The sequence below is a fragment of the Aedes albopictus genome, chromosome 2 (assembly GCF_035046485.1).
Source record: "Aedes albopictus strain Foshan chromosome 2, AalbF5, whole genome shotgun sequence".
NCBI classification, from domain to species: Eukaryota; Metazoa; Arthropoda; class Insecta; order Diptera; family Culicidae; genus Aedes; species Aedes albopictus.
Genome location: NC_085137.1, coordinates 234,167,618 through 234,189,453, shown reverse-complemented (window position 1 = coordinate 234,189,453; position 21,836 = coordinate 234,167,618). Strand labels below are relative to the sequence as shown.

General features: G+C 40.3%; 1 protein-coding gene across 6 annotated transcripts in view; it reads right to left on the bottom strand.

Annotated features, from left to right (window-relative positions):
• Positions 1–21,836, bottom strand: part of LOC109400994 (protein rolling stone) — a 228,371-nt gene that overhangs the window by 68,165 nt on the left and 138,370 nt on the right. For all 6 annotated transcript variants that reach the window (XM_062851353.1, XM_062851352.1, XM_062851351.1 and 3 more), the window contains one exon: positions 9,324–9,414. In XM_062851353.1, the coding sequence (XP_062707337.1) occupies positions 9,324–9,410 (87 nt within the window). In that variant the 5' untranslated portion in view covers positions 9,411–9,414. The remainder of the gene's footprint in view (positions 1–9,323; positions 9,415–21,836) is intronic.

Sequence of the window (21,836 nt, the reverse complement as noted above, 5' to 3'; positions counted from 1 at the left end):
GAATACCAAAGGGTTTTAATATTAAACTTTTACAGCACCACCTAGTGGCAAAAAGCGAAAACTTAAGATTTAGCCCCCATGGGCATGACTGATTTTACTCAAATTTTGAATGTAGCTTCTAGGAGTCCAAATCAACTAAATTCGGAGGTAAGACTTCGTATTTTTTTTTTTTTAAATTTTTGTTTTTAATATAAGTGTGGACCACCCTAATACCCATATTAAATGATTTATAAGCCTAAAAACCATTGAATGGTCGCCATCTTGCATTTTGGTACGCCATCTTAGTTTTTAGATCGTCATTTTAGAAATTCTGGCCGCCATTTTTCGACTCCGGACATATTCTCCATATACCCATAATGCATGGGTTTAGACTGGAAAAACTTGTAATTAGAAGGCACGAAATGTTGCTAATTGACAAATTGAGAGATGAAATTTGTGAAAAAAATCGCGTTCTGGTGGGATTCGAACCCACGACACCGTATTTGCTAGACCGGCGCTTTAACCAACTAAGCCACAGAACAGGTAATGGTTCTGCGGAATAGAAAGCCAAACTGCCTCCGAAGCCGCACCGTGAACACTCCTATTTCACAAACTCATCTCTCTTTTCGGCTTAGATGCCAATCCACAACACACTCCTATTTGTGCCCACTAACTATAAGTGCGAGAGAATTATTTATATGAAGCCGAGACTTACTCTCGCACTCCGCATACCTCGCGTTCTGGTGGGATTCTTTCACAAATTTCATCTCTCAATTTGCCAATTAGCAACATTTCGTGCCTTCTAATTACAAGTTTTTCCAGTATGTTTCAGACATACCAGCTAATCTGGTAAAATGCCAGTGAAATGGGTAATATGTATCATTGTACTCTTGCTTGCGTCACTTGGCGCAGTTCGGTCGTCCGAGCGTCCGACCGTGCCGAGCTCTCGACGCATACTAATTAGACACCAGCAAAACAAACTGCTGCCTGGTGGCTAGGTATGCGGAGTGCGAGAGTAAGTCTCGGCTTCATATAAATAATTCGCTCGCACTTGTAGTCCACAGGATAGGACGGACAACCTGACCGGCATACAGCCCCCTTCCCCCGGTGAGCGGCGGGCCTCTCGGGCCCACATCACCGGCACCATAAACCGAAGGAAAACGGACAGCAGCAAACAAAATCTTTGACAAAAATGAAATGTATTTTTTCTCCCCGGGGGCCCCCTCTGGGCCCTCACATAACCAAATGATATGTAAACTGCCAGACTTTGTAGCTTTTTACCAGGTGAGCCCCTCTGGCTCACCTTTCTCAGGAAAGAGACGAACCAGCCAAGGGCTGAAAGTCTCTCTAATAAAGACAAATCAATCAATCAATCAATCGCACTTGTAGTTAGTGGGCACAAATAGGAGTGTGTTGTGGGTTGGCATCTAAGCCGAAAAGAGAGATGAGTTTGTGAAATAGGAGTGTTCACGGTGCGGCTTCGGAGGCAGTTTGGCTTTCTATTCCGCAGAACCATTACCGTAAAACGGGGTATCTTTGATAATGCGGGTAACTTTGATAGTGTGACAGGCATTGTATAGTTTATCTTATAACTTTGATTCCTTTAACCAGTTAAGAAAAAGCAAACGTAGATCAATTCTATACATATGAAAGTTCATCTTAGAAGTATTTTCATTAAACCTAGTATTTTCATTAAACCTATGCAGCTTTTTGGACGAAAACTAAAAATTGTTGATATTTTTGTCATTTGTCAACCTCTTCAAACAATCTGCTATACGACTTCGTTTCAACTATTTTTTCAATTGATGGACTCTTATTCTCGATAGATGCATCATAGAAGATTCTAAATCTGGGCTTGAATCTCTTAAAAAATGTGTTTTTACGAAATTTTGTAAATTGGGACATAGATTTTCATCAGAGCGTTAATGATTAATCATAAATTTAATCATGATTAATGATTAATGATTAAGATTAATCAAAATCGTTAATCATAATCACAAAAAAATCTCATTTAATCATTAATCATTAATCTTAATCACACTGTTTTTGCAATCTAATCATTATTCAGTAATCATAATCATAAGAAAAAAATATTAATCATTAATCATTCATCACCAAAAATGATTCATCATATAAATATAAGATCCAATTTAAATTGGTTCAAATGCTGTTCTAAATAATATAATTTATGATCTTTTTTTCAAAAATCTTCCGGACAGAGCGACCTTTTACTTTTGAAACTTCAAAAACATATTAAACAATAAATATATTTTAATCATTTCCAGTTTTTTGTGATTGATTATTCATGATTAATCATGATTTTTAATCAATGAGCCATTTTTAATCATTAATCATAATCAATAATCACAGATAAAACCAATTTTAATCATTAATCATAATCTTTAATCATCCTAAAAATAAAATTAATCATTAATCATAATCAATAATCAGCAAAATTAGAATTTTAATCATCAATGATTAATCATGATTAAAAATTTTGTTAATTTTGTTAATCAGAGCGTTCATTCTGATTTTCATACACCGATAAACGCCTAGAAGTATGTGTGTTACATACTATATGTGTTGTTCAAAATTTATTAATAAAACATTCAAAAACTACAAAAAAACTCATCATGAAAAGCATGTACTCATATGCTGATGTACTGTGATAAACTTATATTTTTACAAAGATAATGATTTTTGATAGTTAAATTCATTGTGTGTTTCACTTAGTACTTCACAAACTCATTTTTATATGTAGAATTTAGCAAAAAATCAATGTTTTGGTATAAAAAATCTATCTGGTATATTCCACAAGGCTTCTTTTATCATGTTCATACTCCTAGCTTTCAATCAGTAAGTTTTTTTTTTGAGATTTGATGTATTTTCAGGGCGCTATCAAAGTTACCCCAAAATGACAATCTGATTCTCGCACATATGAAAAACTAAAAGTCACCCAAAATATTCAAGAGTATCGGTTCTTTCAATTGCAATTGATAACTGATACCCCAGTATTTGTTTTAAAAATACAAAACTAGGCGAAATACTGTTATATGAAAAAATATTAAGAAAATTCGCTGAAAAACTATCAAAGTTACCCCGTTTTACGGTACCTGTTCTGTGGCTTAGTTGGTTAAAGCGCCGGTCTAGCGAATACGGAGTCGGAGTTCGAATCCCACCAGAACGCGATTTTTTTCACAAATTTCATCTCTCAATTTGCCAATTAGCTACATTTAGTGCCTTCTAATTACAAGTTTTTCCAGTATGTTTCAGACAGCTGGTATGTCTGGAAAAATGCCAGTTAAATGGGCAATATGTATCATTGCATGGGTTTAGAGCCTAAAACTCCATTAATCAGCCGCCATATTGAATTTGGAGCCGCCATCTTGGATTTTAGACCGCTATCTTATATATTATGGTCACCATTTATGGAGTCCAGAAATCTTCCCTATGCCAAATATACCCAAATTGCATGGTTTTAGAGCCAAACTCCATTAAACAGACGCCAAATTGAATTTTGAGCCGACATATTGGATTTTAGACCGCCATTTTGAATAATCTGGTTACCATTTTTGGACCCCATACCAAATATACCAACATTGCATGAATTTAGAGCTAAAACACCATTAAACAGCCGCCATCTTGAACATGAAGCCACCAACTTACCAAATATACCCATATTGCATGGTTTTAAGGACTAAAACACCACTAAACAGCCATCATCTTGAATTTGGAGCTGCCATCTTGGGTTTTAGACCGCCATATTGTATATTCTAGTCGTCATTTTTGGAGTCCAGACATCTTTTCTATATCAAATATACCCTTATTGCATGATTCTAAAGTCTAAAACACCGTTAAATAGCCACCATATTGAATTTGGAGCCACCATCTTGGATTTTAAACCTCTATCTTGGATATTCTGATTGCCATTTTTGGACTCCGGACATCTTCCTAATACCAAATCCCGAGCAGAAGGGAATAGCAACAGCATAATAAAATGTGTTATTTTGGAAAAATAACTGAGTAGCGGAAAGAGTTATTTTCATGTTATTTACATAACATGTCCTGTTATAAACTTGTCTGTCATAAGCGGCAAAATAACAAATATTATAACAAAAAAATGTTCCTGGAAGACCTGTTTAATAACATGTTTTGTACGTTTCAATAACAACTTAATAACAGCGAATTTTGAAAATATTTCAATAACAAATTTTGATATGAATACGTTATTGATAACAATCGTTGCGGATAGGAACTCCTCCAAAGTCCCATATGCATTCAATGGGATACCCAACAATAGGATCTTCTTGATGACTTATTTTTTTTACATTTTTGTCGAAAATGTGTTGTTCGTCGTTGAATTCCACCAGTTGATCCAAAATGTTTCATAAAATGGCTAACACTCTATTACACTCTTTATTTTCGTATTCATACCTAACTGAAACTGGGACAAAAAAAAACAGGTATACTTTTCGAAGTGCTTATAAAACAAAAGGTTGATAAGTTGGCACTGTAACGTAATGTCAGTAAGAAGAGGAACTGACGACAACATAATATTTTCTCTTACAGTTCCTCACGGAATGCTGTGAACAACGAAAATCCCGAATGGTGTAGTTTTGATTGCAAAGCTAGTTCTGTTGTAATATTAATGATCAAATATTTGTGCTAGTCTCAATGACACAATAATAACTGAACTTGTGCTAAAACAAAACATGTTATTGAAATGTAATTTATAGAAAATATACCAAGAGCACGATCATAACAAAATAAGATTGCCCAACAGAACATGTTATGGAACGGTGATGACTTAATAAGTTAATAATAACAAACCGAGATATAAAAACAGGTTTTGTGATTCCATTGTTATTATTTTGATATTTTCCTCTGCTCGGGATATACCCATATTACATTTTTTTTTCATTAAAGACGCTTTAACCACGCGGGTCATTCGCGTCAACCCATATTGCATGAATTTAGAGTCTAAAACATCATTAAACAGCCGCCATTTCGAACTTGGAACCACCATCTTGGATTTTAGGCCGCCATCTTGGATATCCTGATCGCTATTTTTGAACTCCTGAAATCTTTCCCATATAAAATATATCCATTTCATCGATCGTCAGTGCCCATAGGTATTACATTGCACAATGGGAAAAAATAGGTATAAAACGCGAATAAATTCAATATCTCTGTTCGGAGTAGATGGATTCGAATGGAATTTTGACACAAACTGCAAAAATCTCTACAGTTTCAGATAAGGAGGGTGTTTAAAACTGTACTAAACAGACGTCATCTTCAATATTAAAATCGTAGCAGTTTAACGTTTAGACAGCCAGTTCTGCCGGTGCTGGTCCCGGTCACTAAAATGGCCATAACTCCGGAACGTCATGACCGATCCGCACCATTTTCAATAGCAAACAAATTGATCCATGGGAAGTGCCCTAAAAGTGAGTGAACTTTTTGGCGCACAGGCATACGTGCATGCATACATACATACGGACATCATTTCTATTCGTCGAACTGAGTTGATTGGTATATGTGTTTTGATCCTCCGAGCCTTCTAATGAAAAATCGTTTTTTGAATGAACATGTAGCCATTGATATAAGAGAAAGACAAAAAATTGACGATATCTCTGAAGGAATTGAAATAAGTATTCTATTGGAATCGTTGGAAAAATCTCTGGAGGAACCTTCGGAAGAATCACAGGAAGGATTTGTACAAATATCCTGGGAGAAGCAACCTCTGGAACAATCCCAACAATAATTTTCAGGGGAATCTCTTCAAGCATTTGTGGAAGAGTTCTAAGAGGGGTTTTCAAAGATTTTTATAGGAAAGTCTCCAAGAATGCCTGATGGAATTCTCTAGAAATTCCAGTTGGCAGTTGGCACTGCAGAAGAAATACCTTCAAGTATTCCTCCAAAAGTTTCTCCTGCGATTCCTCCAGGGAGTCCACCTGAAATTTTCAATTTCTGTTGTGATTCGTCCAGGGATTTCTCCACGAATGTCTTCATGAATTCTTCCAGGGACTTTTCGAAAGCTCCGGCAATAATTCCTCTATTGATTTCGCAAAGATACCGTCAGATCCAATGATACAGGGGGTGGCCAAAATGGGATAGGCAACTCACAAAAAAGTTCAACATGCTATAACTTTTCATTGAGTGCATTAAAAAATCTCAAATTTTGACTGTTTGTCAATCTATTGTATGTGCATCATTGGTACGAGTTTGGGCTCGATTGAATAATGTTTCGCAAAGTTAGAACCGTTTGTGTAAAACACTATTTTTTAAACAACTCATTTTTGAAACAATGTAAATGCTTCACAAACTATTAAAACATATGTCATTTTTAAACGTTGAAAAAAGTTATCATGGATTGACACTTTTTGGATTTTTCTCGAAAAAATGTGTTTTTTTTACATCAATGTCAATAAATTTTAGTGTTGATATCCAAAGACTTTCCACTTCTGTTCTCAAGTTATCTCTAATCAGATATATTAGAGCCTATTTAGGTTACAGAAAGAACACATTTAGTAATTTTTGTGGGGTATTGTAAATTTGGCTTATTTTCCTCTATATGGGTAAAAATTTCAACCCGGTATAACTTAATTCGCCGTGAGAAAATATTACATTTCCCAAGTAACACACTTGTCACCGAAGAGTCACGGCGGCGCAGGTTTTTGTTGCGCAGAAGTCACTGTGACTTACTTCTAGCAAACAAATGTTTATTTGTTAGAAGTTAGTCACAGTGACTTCTGCGTAACTAAAACCTGCGCTGCCGTGACGCTTCCGTGACAAGTGTGTTACTTGGGTTTATAACGTCGTATGAAGTATCAATATATTGTTGATAAACGTTAAAAAATTCATTCAATTCGGTTCACTGGTTTCCGAGATATGACAGTTCAAAAATTAGTTGTCTATATAACAGTGTTTTACCCGAACGGTTCTTACTTCGCGAAAAAATAATCAATCGAGCCCAAATTTGTACCAATGATGCACATATAATAGGTTGACAAACAGTCAAAATTTGAGGTTTTTTGATGCACTCTATGAAAAGTTATAGCATGTTGGATTTTTTGTGGGAGAAAAAAAGTTGCCTATGCCTAACATTTTGGCCATCCCCTGTATATTCCGAAATCCTGCATGAATGTCTGCTAATAAAAGATATTCCTTTTGAAAATGTGTGCGAAATCTGAGCAAGAATTCATGAAGAAATTCCTGAAAGATATATCGCAGTAATTACTGGATGTATTCTAAGAGGAATTCTTGGAGAAATATTTGAAGAAATCTTCGAAGTAATCATAGCAGGAATTTCTGGAAGAACTTCAAGAGGACTCCCTTGAGCAACCACAAGAGGAAATTTTGGTGGAATCCCAGGAGGAATTTTCGGAGGACTCTCAGCAGGCATCCCTAATGGAATTCCAAGGGAAATTGCTTAAGAAACCTGTTGAGAAATCCTCTGGGAATTCTTTCAGAAATGCACGATGGGTTTCTGCTAGAAATTTCTGCTGAGATTCCTATATTGCTTTCTTCAGGGATCCCCCAGAAATTGCTCTGATGATTCCTTCAAGGATTTCTCTTGAAGTTCCTCTAGAAATACCTCTAGAGATTCTTACTTCAGGAACTCCTAACAGGATTTCTCGAGTATTTCTAGATGATTTTTAAGCAGTTATTGCTTTAAGGAGTCCTCAGAAATTCCAGAAATGTGTCCAGCAGGAAAATCTGAAGTAATCCATGGAAAAAAGAATCACTGGGTGAATACCTGAAGGAATCCATAGAGAAGTTACAGCAGGGATTGTTTAATGAATCCCATAAAGAATAATTGGATGAATTCCAGCATGAATTTCTAGTGGTAATTCCAGAGGTGTTCTTAGATGAATTCCAAGAGAAATTCTTGAAGAATTTCTTGGGAAAAACTCTGAAAGAACCACATATGGAGTTCCTGGAGGAAGCCCACCAGGCATTCTTGAGGAAATTCAAAAAGTAATTTGTAGAGGAATCTTATGAAAAATCCCTGTAGAAATTTCAGAAGGAAGGTTCTCTTAAGAAACCCTTGAAGATACGTATCAGTACTGCGGAGAAAAGCCAACAGGAACTCTTGGACGAATCCTTTAATACATCTTTGGATGAATTCTCAGGAAATTTTTCCACAAATGCCTTATGAGATTTCTCCAGAAATTCTTGCTAAGATTGCTCCAGAGGTTTCTCCAAGAGCTCCTTTATAAATCCTTCCTGTAATTTCTCCAAGGATCCCTATAGAAATTCCTCCTGTGATTTGTGCAAGGATGTCCATAGAAATCTTTTGGAAAACCATCAGAAATTTCTGCTAGGATTCCTTCAGATATTCCTACTAATATTTTTTGAAGAATTCTTGCTGGGATTTTTCAAACAATTTTAGCTGGGATTACTTCAATACAGTCGAGTCTCCTATTAGACGCTGCCACCCACTTTACGTTCACCGCAATTACTCAGCAATCTTGCATCCAAGCCAGCTGGTTTTTTGAATGCTGTTAGCGCCTACTTTAGACTTATCACTTACAAAAATGAACTAAACGCAGTGGGTGGCAGCGTTTAATAGGAGACCCGACTGTAATTGCTTTTAGGAGTCTTCTAAATATTGCTGGGGATTCCCAACAGGAATTGCCTGAGAGATACCAGCAAGACTTCCTGATAGATTTCACCAGAATTTCCTGAATGAATCCTGAATGATTATTTCAATGATGAATAGTTCAACTTTAAGGACACGGTTGTTGAAGCACAAAAATGACCGCCTTTCATTGAATTTAATTTTTATTTAACAGAAGCCTGAAGATCCATCAAACAAATTAGTCTTGATTATTTCTGCCCGAGAAAATGCGAGACAAAGTGCATAGTTTTGAAAATGACGCTGATTATCGTCACTTTAAACGTTACCTGAGTTTTCGCGACCTACCAGTGCCTGTGAATCGTGTCCCATAGTTCGAGTAATGCTGCTAAACTTTTTGTATTATTTGTTTAGTTGAGCCTTTCGATGACCTCTTGATATATTCTATTCGATCTTATTCGGTTCCTTTTAAAATTGCAGTTATATAGATGTAACAGTGTAAAACAAAAGTTTTAAATTAATAAACAAAAAGTATTTATAATTTATAACAGTCTATATACACATTATAGTGGATACAATCACTTGTCAATAACATTTGTCCCATATTAATACTGCCAAAATTGCTTTTTCATTCATTTTCTACGTTCAGTAATACAACCAAACTTTATGTATTTCCGTTAGTGCCACATAAGAAGTGCAAAAAATTTAAAATTATACACTTCATTGTGTTGCACTGGAGCATTCGAAACAGATTTCCACTTACCTGACATAGATAGAAATGATGCCGTTCGACGTGATGTGGTGAGTTTTCGGATGACGGAAAGCAACTCCGCCATATTTTGGTAACCATGATTCTGGGAAAGAAGCAGAGACAATCAAATGCAAACATCAATTAGTTAGTTTATTATTGTACTGTTCGTTCATCTAAAAGTTGAAGCTTTGTTTAATTGCCGACAAGGCTGGGTTCCCTTATTTATACGATACGAGAGCCGTAGCAGAGTATCCAATTAAACTTTATGTCAAGGTCCGTTGCCAGTTGCCACGTAGGTAATCCCGGTGACATTCTCATCAACATGCCGAGGCAGAAAAGGAACAATATAATTTAAATGTAGGTTCATTCGTGCTTACTTGGCAAATAAAAGAAGTGAAAGGAAAAGTTGTAAGAGCAACTAAGTAGCAGCTTTGGAAACGTAGTTTATGTTGTACATTTTATGGAATATGTTTGCATTTATACAAGATATCTTATACTTATGAGTGAAACAGTTTGAAAATACTCATTACCCAACCAACTGATGACTTTCGCGATCATACCGCCACACACCTTACAGATAGCGAAGAACATTCGAGTCACGTTCAAGGTTCATGTATATCTAATTGAAAAATATGAACTGGAAAATCCTATGCAAACACCATTTTCTCCCTATTTATCAATTCATCAGGCAAAAGCGTGGACATGGTTGCATTTTGCATTTTCACATGACGGCGAAAGGCTACACGGACGGGTGGACTACACATAGGGTCGTTGTCGCTTGGATGCCACCAACCAGCTGTACACAATTTCCTGGAAACGGAGCGCGTTGTGCTTCGTGGAGAAACGAACTTTGACGGTGAAAAACGCGCTGCGGCACGAACCGACCATGAAAATTATTTCTCGTTATTATTATCTTTGATGGTGCTCCCCGTTCATGGTGGGAAAAAAGCGTGATGCTGAACGGGGATACTAACGTTGACGCCGCCCGGAGGATAGCGGATGCGTTGTGAGCTGTTAGTCAGAAAAATGTTAATCAGATCTTCATGATAATGGATGTATATCTGCAATATCTGCATATTCAAATTAGTTGGTTTACCTAGGATACCGAAAGTAGTTAATTATGGCACCAGAGGTGCTCATGTGAGTATTTTTTTCCTCGGCTTCATAAGTACGCATCTTCCTGGTTCACTACTGAGTATTTTCTTTGTTGTCTTCCTTTCGGCATACGTACAACGCGGTCAGCCATACGCAGCTTGCCATGTTTTACTAGTGTAACAATAATTATCTCTCAACTCGTGATTCAGTAATGTTCACAGCACCTTACGTTCTTAGACATAAGACACTTTTTTGGTTATCTTGTAGGCATTATCTGATAGATTGACTTTGTGCAGTGGAAGTTGGAAGGAAGGGAAATGTCTTTTCTTTTTTTACTTATTCGTTTATTTGGAAGGCTCGGGCGCCACATGGGCATAACTGAGCCGAAATCATTTGTTTTTACATTGATTTTAAATTTTATAATTTTGGTTTACCATTGTTTTGTTCCTTGCATGCATCGCTCTAGATGGTGTGAGTGTATATTGCAGCTTAATCGATCGCTTTCGTCAATGTCTCGCGCGAAAACGAAAACAATAGATGCGCGGTGCTTACTTTTGTGTTGTTTCTTGTTGTGAATGCATATGGTTTGGATCATTGGTTTGTCCTTTGTCGCGTTCAGTTCATTCCTGTGTGGAATGGGCTTAAGGCGAAACTGGAAGCTTTTTTTCATTTTTTTGGTTTTTGAGTTTTTATAAAATAACGAAGCAATATTTTCAAAATCGGTTTTCGTACACATGTAGAGTATGGATCAAGGTATCTCCTGATTTTTTTTTGAGGTTGAAAATGTTTTTCGTTTTTGCAGAAACCATTTTTTTGTAATATTTTGTTTAAAAATGGTTTCTGCAAAAACGAAAAATATTTTCAACCTTAAAAAAATTCAGGAGATACCTTGATCCATACTCTACATGTGTACGAAAACCGATTTTGAAAATATTGCTTCGCTATTTTATAAAAAATCAAAAACCAAAAAGTGAGGAAATGGATCCAGTTTCGCCTTAAAGCTTCTGCTCCCTAATGGGGTAGAGACGCGCGATAGGATTTCTTTTATTAGACATGTTTTCATATAGAAAAGTGATCGGTTGTGCCCGTAAGTTAGTGTTTATTGATCCATTGTCAGATCACATCACCAACCATATGTGACTCCTAGACCTGACAATTTACCCGAGCAAAGTCCAACAACAAAATTACAGCATAACGAAAACATGATTTGTGTTCAGCAACAAATTGATATCACATTTTGGTATCAGTTTATCTTTACTTAAGTTGATTTCAGATTTTGTTTACTGTTTGCTGTCGTTTTAAATAATTATACATATTAAGTGCTAAAATATTCTCAAATATTTGTAAAGTAATTCTAGGGTTATATCATTAGTACAATTATATTATTGCATTTATGATTTGATGTCAACCGAAAAACTCTACATTACAACGATTTTTAATTTTCCTAGTATAAAAAAAAATCAGTTATCAATTTGCTATCATCGGTAGCAGGAATGTTTTCAATTTGCTGTCACAGGAACATTTTTCTGCTCTCACTTTTGATGTTTAAACCGTTAAAACGACCAAAACGATAACAACCTGAGTTATCAAAATTCGCAATATCACAACATCAAAATTAGTTTTCAATTTGCTATCAGACTTTGCTCGGGTACCCTACCATTTCATTTCATTTATTTAGTATTTCATCAAATTCAAGTTAAAACTGAATCAACAATATTTCTCCATAATACACGGTTCGTGGATGCCGCTCTCCATCCTCGGTCGCGCTCGATGCTCGCCAAGTCACGCTCCACCTGGTCTGCCCATCGTGCTCTCTGCGCTCCACGCCTTCTTGTGCCAACCGGAAAGCTGGTGTTTGCAACTGCTTTGCAGGGTTGTTGTCCGGCATTCTTGCAACATGCCCTGCCCACCGTATCCTTCCGGCTTTGGCCACCTTCTGGATGCTGGGTTCGCCGTAAAGTGCAGCGAGCTTGTGGTTCATCCTTCTCCGCCACACACCGTTCTCCTGCACACCGCCGAAGATCATCCTTAGCACGCGTCGCTCGAAAACTCCGAGTGCTTGCAGGTCCTCCTCGAGCATGGTCCATGTCTCGTGCCCGTAGAGGACCACCGGTCTTATTAGCGTTTTGTACATGGTGCATTTGGTGCGGGGGTGAATCTTTTTCGACCGCAATTTCTTCTGGAGCCCGTAGTAGGCCCGACTTCCGCTGATGATGCGCCTCCGAATTTCACGGCTCACGTTGTTGTCAGCCGTCAGTAAGGATCCGAGGTAGACGAATTCCTCCACCACCTCGGAAGTATCCCCGTCTATCGTAACATTACTACCCAGACGGATCCGGTCGTGTTCGGTTCCGCCTACCAGCATGTACGCTGTTATTGAGGCATTCACCACTAGTCCGACCTTTGCTGCTTCGCGTTTCAGGCGGGTGTACAGCTCTGTCAGCGTTCCAAATGTTCTGGCAATAATGTCCATGTCGTCCGCAAAGCACATAAATTGTCCGGATTTTGTGAAAATCGTTCCCCGGCTGTTGAGCCCGGCTCGTCGCATCACACCTTCCAGAGCGATGTTGAAGAGTAGGCATGAGAGTCCATCACCTTGTCGCAGTCCTCGGCGAGATTCGAATGAACTGGATAGTTCACCCAGAACCCTTACGCAGTTTTGCACACCGTCCATCGTTGCTTTAATCAGTCTAGTCAGCTTCCCAGGAAAGCCGTTTTCGTCCATGATTCTCCATAGCTCTGCGCGGTCGATACTGTCGTATGCCGCCTTGAAGTCGATGAACAGGTGGTGCTTTGGGACCTCGTGTTCACGGCATTTCTGGAGGGTTTGCCGTACGGTTAAGATCTAGTCTGTTGTCGACCGGCCGTCGATGAAGCCGGCTTGATAACTTCCCAGTAACTCATTCGTTTTAGGTGACAGACGACGGAAGATGATCTGGGATAGCACTTTGTAGGCAACATTCAAAATAGTGATCGCCCTGAAGTTCTCACATTCCAAATGGTCGCCTTTCTTGTGAAAGGGACAGATTACCCCTTCCTTCCACTCTTCCGGTAGCTGTTCGGTTTCCCAGATCCTGACTATCAGCCGATGCAGACAGGTGGCCAACTTTTCTGGGACCATCTTGATGAGTTCAGCTGCCATACCATCCTTACCAGCTGCTTTGTTGTTTTGGTTGGTTTTGAGCTGGTGAATGGCATCCTTAACTTCCCTCAGCGTGGAAGGTGGTTCATTTCTCGGATACTTTGTCAAAACGACGTATAATACACGCAAATCCTATGTTGATACCTCGTTTTGAATAAGTATCCGAGATTTCCGTCCAGCGCTCCACTGGTGTCGTCGTTTCCTCCGTTGCCGTGGGCTCCCGTGCCTACGTTCTCCACGCCGTTCAGGTGCTGATCGAAGTGCTGCTTCCACCTTTCGGTCACCTCACGTCCGTCCATCAAGAGGCCTTCGTCTTTATCCCTGCATATTTCGGCTCGCGGCACGAAGCCGTTGCGGGATGCGTTGAGCCTCTGATAGAACTTCCGTGTTTCTTGGGAATGGCACAGCAGTTCCGTATCTTCACACTCCGCTTCTTCCAGGCGGCGCTTTTTCTCCCGAGATAGGCGGGTCTGCTGTTTCCACTCCGTTTCTGTTTGTAACGTTCCACGTTCTGTCGAGTCCCTTGCTGCAGCATTACCACCCTCGCAGCGTTCTTCTCCTCCAAAACCGTTCTGTACTTTTCGACGAACCATTCGTTCCGTCAATTCCGTTCCACGCACCCGAGCTCTCGGCTGCGTCGTTGATGGCTGCTTTCACTGTGCATCAGCAGTCCTCTAGAGGGGCCTCATCGAGCTCGCCCTCGTCCAGCAACGCGGCCTCGAGGCGCGTATGCTAAGGCGACATCCGGTTGCTTCAGTCGCTCTAGGTTGAACCGTGGCGGTCGCCGGTACCCTACGCTACTTTGTTGATGACGTAGAGTTTTGGGCGCAATTTGACCATCACCAGATAGCGGTCGGAGTCGATGTTGGCGCCACGATAAGTCTTGATGTCGATAATGTCGGAGATGTGCTGTCCGTCAATCAGAACGTGGTCGATTTGAGATTCCGTCTGCTGTGGTGATTGTGATGAGGTTTAACAATAAGGGAGGCTGTATTGGAAAAAGGTGCTACGTATGGCCATATTTTTGGAGGCGGCGAAATCAATGAGTCGCAGGTCGTTTTCGTTCGTCTGCTGGTGGGCGATGAACTTACCAATCGTCGGTTTGAATTCCTCCTCCTGGCCTACCTGAGCGTTCAAATCTCCTATGATGATCTTGACGTCTTGATATGGGAAGCGATCGTACTCGCGTTCGAGCTGCGCGTAAAATGCGTCCTTGTCATCGTCAGTACTTCCGGAGTGTGGGCTGTGCACGTTTATTAAGCAGGGGTTGAAGAATCGGCCCTTGATCCTCAACCTGCACATTCTTTCGTCGATCGGCCATCGACCGATCACGCACCTTTGCATATCATACATCACGATGAAAGCTGTTCCCAGCTCGCGTGTGTTGCCGCAGCTCTGGTAGATGGTATGATTACCTCTAAACGTTCGCACCATGGATCCTGTCCAACACGCCTCCTGCAGCGCTACGATGCCGAACCCGCGGTCCTTCAGTGGATCGGCGAGTATGCGGGTGCTCCCAATGAAGTTGAGAGATCGGCAGTTCCACGTACCGAGTTTCCAATCGTAAGTCCTTTTTGTTCGCTGGGGTCGTTGCCGTTGGTCTCGGTTCGTATTATTCTGTTGCTGATTTTCCGTTACGATGTTTTTTTACGGCTGGCTCGTAGGGCCTGACACCAACCCCCTACTTTCCGGAGGACCATAGTGCACAGTTGAGCTTAGAGTCCTTCCCTGGCACTCGGACGCAGATCAGCCGCCCCTAACATGGGGATCAGACGCTGTTGTGAGCCGCTCCTCCTGGAGAACAGACGCTCAGGTTTGCGTAAGCAAGCCCCCCCATCCCTGTCAGCCTATGACCAAAGTTCCTACCAGGGTTGGATACCCGATCTTCCCTAAGGTTGCTCATAGTTTCCGGCCGGTACCATGAGGAGGTAGGGATAGGAGTTGCTGGGCAGAGGCTAGTGGATCACAATGGGATCTGAATTGTGCAGCATACCGACTACCGAGCCTTTACCGTGCCCAGTAGTACACACTCATAAAAAGAGTTTGAGGGTTCTGTTCGAGTAGCTTTTCGAAATTTTCTGATCAGTGGATTCACAACCTCGCATCGGATGCGGAACCGGAACGAGAACTCCGCAAAGCGGTCCGTCAGAGGCTGTACACCAGCAAGTACCTCCAAACTCATTGTGTGAGTCGAGTTCATACAACCTAGTAAATGGCTTTTCAACCGTTTTTGGTTCTAGCGATGGCTAGTGGCATGTGAATATACATGAGTTGTATATATAGATAGGAGAGTATAGATAAAGTGGATAGAAAGATACAAAGTAGAAGGAAATGAACGGGCCAGGGATTGAACCCAGGACCTTCAGCATATGAATCAGAAGCGGTAGGCACTAGACCATCAAGCCCGTCAATTAACAACTGTGGAAGTGCTCAAAGAGAAAGCAGACTTTGGTCAATTTGAGACGTTCTTGACATAAGAAGAAGAAGAAGGCCATGGAACGCATAGCTCATGAAAAGGTGAAAAACGCTTTTAAGTTTATAATTTTGGAATTGTTCGAAAGTTCGTTTAACTTAAAAGCCATGCCGAATTTCAGTGAGATCACAGAGCCAGGAAGAGGGCACGCTCGCCTCAACTCCTTTTCAATTTTAATTACTTTCAACTAACTTTCCTACCAGCTGCAAGTTCTGATTAGGGAAGACTTTGAGTGAAAAATGAATGATTGAATAATTAATCCCGCTCAGCACTATTATCCCATCATTGATGGCATTGTGTGTGTGTACTATCCATCGCAACAACGTCGACGTTCGTGGGACGACACACACTCCTCGAACTTTTGATAGCTTCATACTTTACGAGTCGTTCGGTCGCCTGACTATCATACGATGTAGTTACATACCACGTTCCCATCAACCAGCCCAGCCCAGGCATGCTCACAAAGTTCCGGGTATAAGGAAAAATCACGCGCCCGTTTCTGACTATTTGGGTTCTTACGCTATATGGCGTTCGTTGCTGTGGCTGCTGCTGCTGCTACTATACAGTAGTGGGCGGTGAGGGTGTTGTGCATATTTCATTACCGAGGCGCTGTCCTTTTATTAGTTTGGTTGCTCGATGTCGTATGCTGCCGCTGCTCGAGTGTCTTTTTATGAACTCCGACCAAGAAATAGGGTTACGTTGTGGGACCAGTTTAGGGAAATTTACAAGATTTGATAAAGATTTTTTTTTTGGTTAAGCATTTTTCTTTTTTTTGGCGTAACGCCTCCACTGGGACAAAGCCTGCTTCTTTGCATAGTGTTCTATGAGCACTTACACAGTCTGAGAGCTTCCTCTGTCAATAACCATTTCGCATGTGTGTATCGTGTGGCAGGCACGAATAAACTCTATGCTCAAGGAAGTCAATGAAATTTCCATTACGAAAAGTACCTGGATCGGCCAGGAATCGAACCCGTCACCCTCATCATGGTCCTTTGGCTATATGTATGGGCACTTAGTGGGTTAGAATCCCAGCTGGTAACCCCACAACTAACTCATTGTAGGTACGTGCTCCACACAGTTGCCACAGATGCAGCGTGGGGTTATTATGGGCATTGTAGCAACGCCAGCCGCACACAGGAAGAATGTGTCTTGTGGATTACGATTTAGTATCCATGTGGTTGCTGGAAGTCGGCCCGGGCGTGCGTTTCTTTCGTATGCCAAAGTCGTAATTAGAAACTCCAAGTATTAATAAATATAATCCCATGAATAGTGGAAGTCTCATTTAGGAGAAGGCGTAGGTAATAACCTTTTGTAACACGGGTTGTGCGTTTTTCGGAAGCATTAGGATGTGATGTATGAAATTTAGGAAAATTAAAGGGTGCTTGCATATAGTTTATTATTGACTTCGGTGGCCAATGTTGACTTTGCTGTTTGAGGTTCCTATAGGAAAAAGAGCAGGTGTAGTATGTTGGACATGTAAGTATTTTCTCACAAACTCGTACCTCATGCTTTCACTGGTCAATCGATGACCGCCAGCCAAGAGTTGTGTGCTTAGCTGGTATTGCAGCCTAGGCACTGTTATCCTTTTGACTTCAGCTAGATTGAGGAGGTACGTCCCGAGCGTCTGTTTCCCAAGGTGGTGCGATTTGCCTACGCTACGCTCATGAAGCCTATTGATGAGAGAATAATTGTGGCCCGATTCAGAACACGGGTTCGAAACCTTACCATGATCCAATGTTACGCGCCAACCGCTTTTGCCGAAATGCAAGACAAAGAAACCTTTTCCAGCAAACTGAATGTTGTCGTGGGTAAGATTCCAATAGGTGATATCAAGATCCTCATGAGCGACTTAGCGCGAATGTTAGTTCCGACAACTCGACCTATGACCATGGCATGGAACACCAACAATGACATGGTGTTTGGGGGATCACTCTTTCCCCAGCGACCAGTGTACAAAGTGACATGGGTTTCCCATGATGGCGTCACGGAAAATCAAATCGACCACATCTACGTTAACCGAAAATGAAGACAAAGTATTTTCGATATGCGTAACAAACCAGGAATTCCTGGATGACTTCCTGACTTCTGAATCCTAAATACAAATAGCTAAAGGAATTCCTCTAGAAATCCTTCAAGTAATTCAAAAAATCTTCAGAGAATTCTGGAAATAATATTGAGTGAATCCCTGGAAAAGGTGATGAACGGATTTCTGAAATTTCTGAATAATTTTTTGAAAAGATCCAGAGAGGAATTTCTGAAGAAATCACTACAGGTATCCTTGAAGCAATCCCTGAAAGCACTTCTGGAGAAATTCCTGGAGGATTTATTGAAAGTAAACCGGGGGAATCCCTAGAAGCAAATATGGGAGGAATACTGGAAAAAAATTCTGAAGAAATCGCTTGAATAACCCCGGGAGGAGTTACTAGACAAATTTCTGGAGGAACCCTTGGAGAAATTTTTGGACAAATTGCTGGAGGAATATCTAAAAGAATTGTTACGTTTGTAAATTAGTTGTAACGTATGTTAGATTCTGTTAGCAGTTGTCTACATTGTGGTACCCATCGGGAGCACAATGCATTTGTAGTGTTCCGCAATACTTTTTCTGATACATTCTCCATGCAACAATCGAAGAATATTCCATGAATTGGAGAATGCCCCACGTTGGGCGCCATGTTACAAAAAAAATATTACAATGGATTAACATATCACGACACACATAGAACCTTACAAATGTACGGCCCCACGTTGGGCGCCAATGTAACAGAAAAAAGTATTGCGGAACACTACGAATGCATTGTGCTCCCGATGAGTACCACAATGTAGATAACTGCTAACAGAACCCCACAAATGCATATTTTATTTTCCGCATCGAGCCCCATATTTTGGAACTAGTGGGATACGAAAAGTAAAATGGAACATTGCAAATGCACAAAACACAAACATGCAACACATAACATTAATTTGTGCCCAGTCATCCATATGGATAACGAAGTCCGAACCCAGGATGACGAGGTTTCATTATTGTTCTTGGCCCATCAGTCATCCTAGAATTGTATTTTGTTTGGCAGTTCGCCTTTTAGTTCGCAGCATCTGTTGCTGCATTCGTAGCTTGTTTTGGTCTAGGAATTTCTAATCCTAAGGGGGCATCCCGATTCGGGCAACAACACAAGACCGTCTACAATTTGATGTCCGTGTTAAACCTTAGACAGACTGGTGGTATTCGTACCATGGTACAATTGTCTTGAAATGAGTGTCATACTGATAATTGTCTTCATTCAAGATAGCCTTGAATGAATTTTCTTGACAACTTGTACCATGATACGAACACCACCAGTGTGTCCCAGGCATTAGTGGACGGCTTGCGTGTTTTGTACTGGTTCGCTCCTGAAATGTTTGGAGCGCTACAAATGCACATTAAAATTCAGGGACGGATGTACAAACCACAGTATAAAAAAGAAAATTAACTGACAAAATGTTCACAACTATTTTCAAACGTAACAGAATTCTTGGAGAAATTCTAAGAGGTATTCCTAGAAAACATCCTTGTGCAATTTCCAGAAGAATCTCTGGAGGAAATCCTACGGTAACTTCAGGACAAATTCTTAGCGAAATTTCTGGTGGAATTCTGAGAAAATTCCTGGTGGAATTCCTGGGAAAATTCCTGGATAAAATCCTGGAGAATCCACTAAAGGAATTCTTGGAGAAATCCCTAAATGAATTTCTGAAGGAATAATTGGAGGATTTCCTGGAAGCATTCCAGGAGAAATTCCTAGACGAATGCTCAGAGTATTCACTGGATAAATTTTTAGGGAAATCTCTGGATGAGCCCGTGGAGGAATTCCTATAGGAATTTCTGCAGAAATACCTGGAGGAAACTCTGGATAAATCCCTGGATTAATCCCCAGGGATTAATTCCAGGAAGAATTCCTGGAGGACTTACTGCAGAAACCGCTGGATGAATTCCTGGAGCAAATCCTGAAGGAATCCTTGAATAAATTCCTAGAGGATTCCCTAAAGGAATTCTGGAAGGAGTACCTGGAGAAATTTACGGAGAAATTCTTGGAAAAACCCCACAAGCAATTTTTGCAAGAACCTCAGGAGCAGAGTGTAAAAAATTCGAAGATTCAAAATGAAAATTGACATTCTCATTTTTTCATTCGTGATTCCCCACATTCATTGTCAGCTGAATGCCTCTCTTTTTTCCTGCCATGAGTATTTTCTTGCACATCGTAAAATAATCATTTTTTTTATTGACATACACTAAATTCGACTTAATGAACAAATGGAACAGATGATTATGATAGAGACGCAGGGTCATTCTATACAAATATGAGTACAAACCATGAAATTTTCAAAAAATGCGGCTGAAAAACGACATAACGAACATTTCTTTTTTTGTATATGTTATATTATGTTGTGGTTCAATATTATGAAAATCATAAAAAAACTGATATTTTTCACGATATTTTTTTTCTAAAATCTAGAACCAATAATCTTTTCATTCGTGGAAAACATTGCAAACCGATCCTTTGGTTTAAACGTTGTGACGGTTTGAAAATTAAAGAAAAAGAGAAATGTCGTTTTTATGCACCACTCTATTTACAAAATGGCCACCCTAATGGCGAAACAAAAATACGGGTCACATTATTTTTGGTAAAGATTAGTCCTACCGAGTGGAGCACTTTTGTTTTCGAGTCTAGTACAGAGCTGAAACGAAACGTTAAATCAAATGGGGCTTGCTGTGTTAAATTTTTTGACCATTTCGGTACGGAAAAATAATGCACTGAAAGAAAATTACTTGAGCGATTCCGTTTGAAGTGCATACTTCGCATTAAGAAATACGGGTTACTACAAAACCGATTACAATTATCAAAGTTACTCCATTCCGTGAGGTTTCACGAGATTTTAGAGGTGTTCCAGAGCTGTTTTGTGGGGCGTTTCTCGAGGTATCAGGGGCGTTCCACAGTTTCAGGGACATTCCAGAAGGATTACAGGGGTTCTATGGATTTTGCGTGGTGATTTTCTGTGGATTCTAGGATTTCAGGTTTCAGGAGCGTTGTAGGGGGTTTCAAAGGGTTTCAGGGAGTTTCAGGCAAGGCTTTAAAGAGTTTTAGGAGCGTGCCTTCCAGAGGGTTGCTGGAGCATTCCAGAGATATTCCAGGTGGTTTCAGAGGCGTTCCATATGATTTCATGAATGTTTCAAGGTGCTCCAGAAGGTTTTTAGAGGTTTATGTAACGTTCCAGGTATTTTTAAAGGGGTTCAGGGGCAGTTCAGATTGTTTCAGGAGTCTTTCAGAGGGTTTCAGGGACATTCCATGGGGTTTCAGAAACAGGGTATTCCAGTGTGGATCAGTGGCTTGCCAAGGAGTTTCAGAGGGTTCCAGGGGTGTTCCATGGGTGTTTTAGGTAATTTAAGGAAGTTTTAGAGGCGTTCTGGGGAATTTAAGGAGTGCTCCTGGGAGTTTCATGGTGTTTCTCTGAGTTTCATGGGGTTTGACGAGCGTTCCAGGGGTTTTCCAAGAGTTTTAGAGGCGTTCCAAGGAGCTTCAAAGGTGTTCCAGGGAATGTCATGGAGTCCCAGAAGCGTTCCAGAGGGTTTCAGGGTATTTCAGGCTGTTTCAGGGACGTTTCAGGGAGTAGCAGTGAGTGTCAGGACTTTTCAGTACCGTTTCAGCTGTTCTCATAGGGTTTCAAGGTCCCTGACGTCACCTCAAACATCTTGACATCCCTCTGTAAACCCGTGAAACGTCCTTGATAGCCCTTCTAAAACTCACTGAAAATTATTGATACTCCTCTGAAGCATCCCTGAAATCTC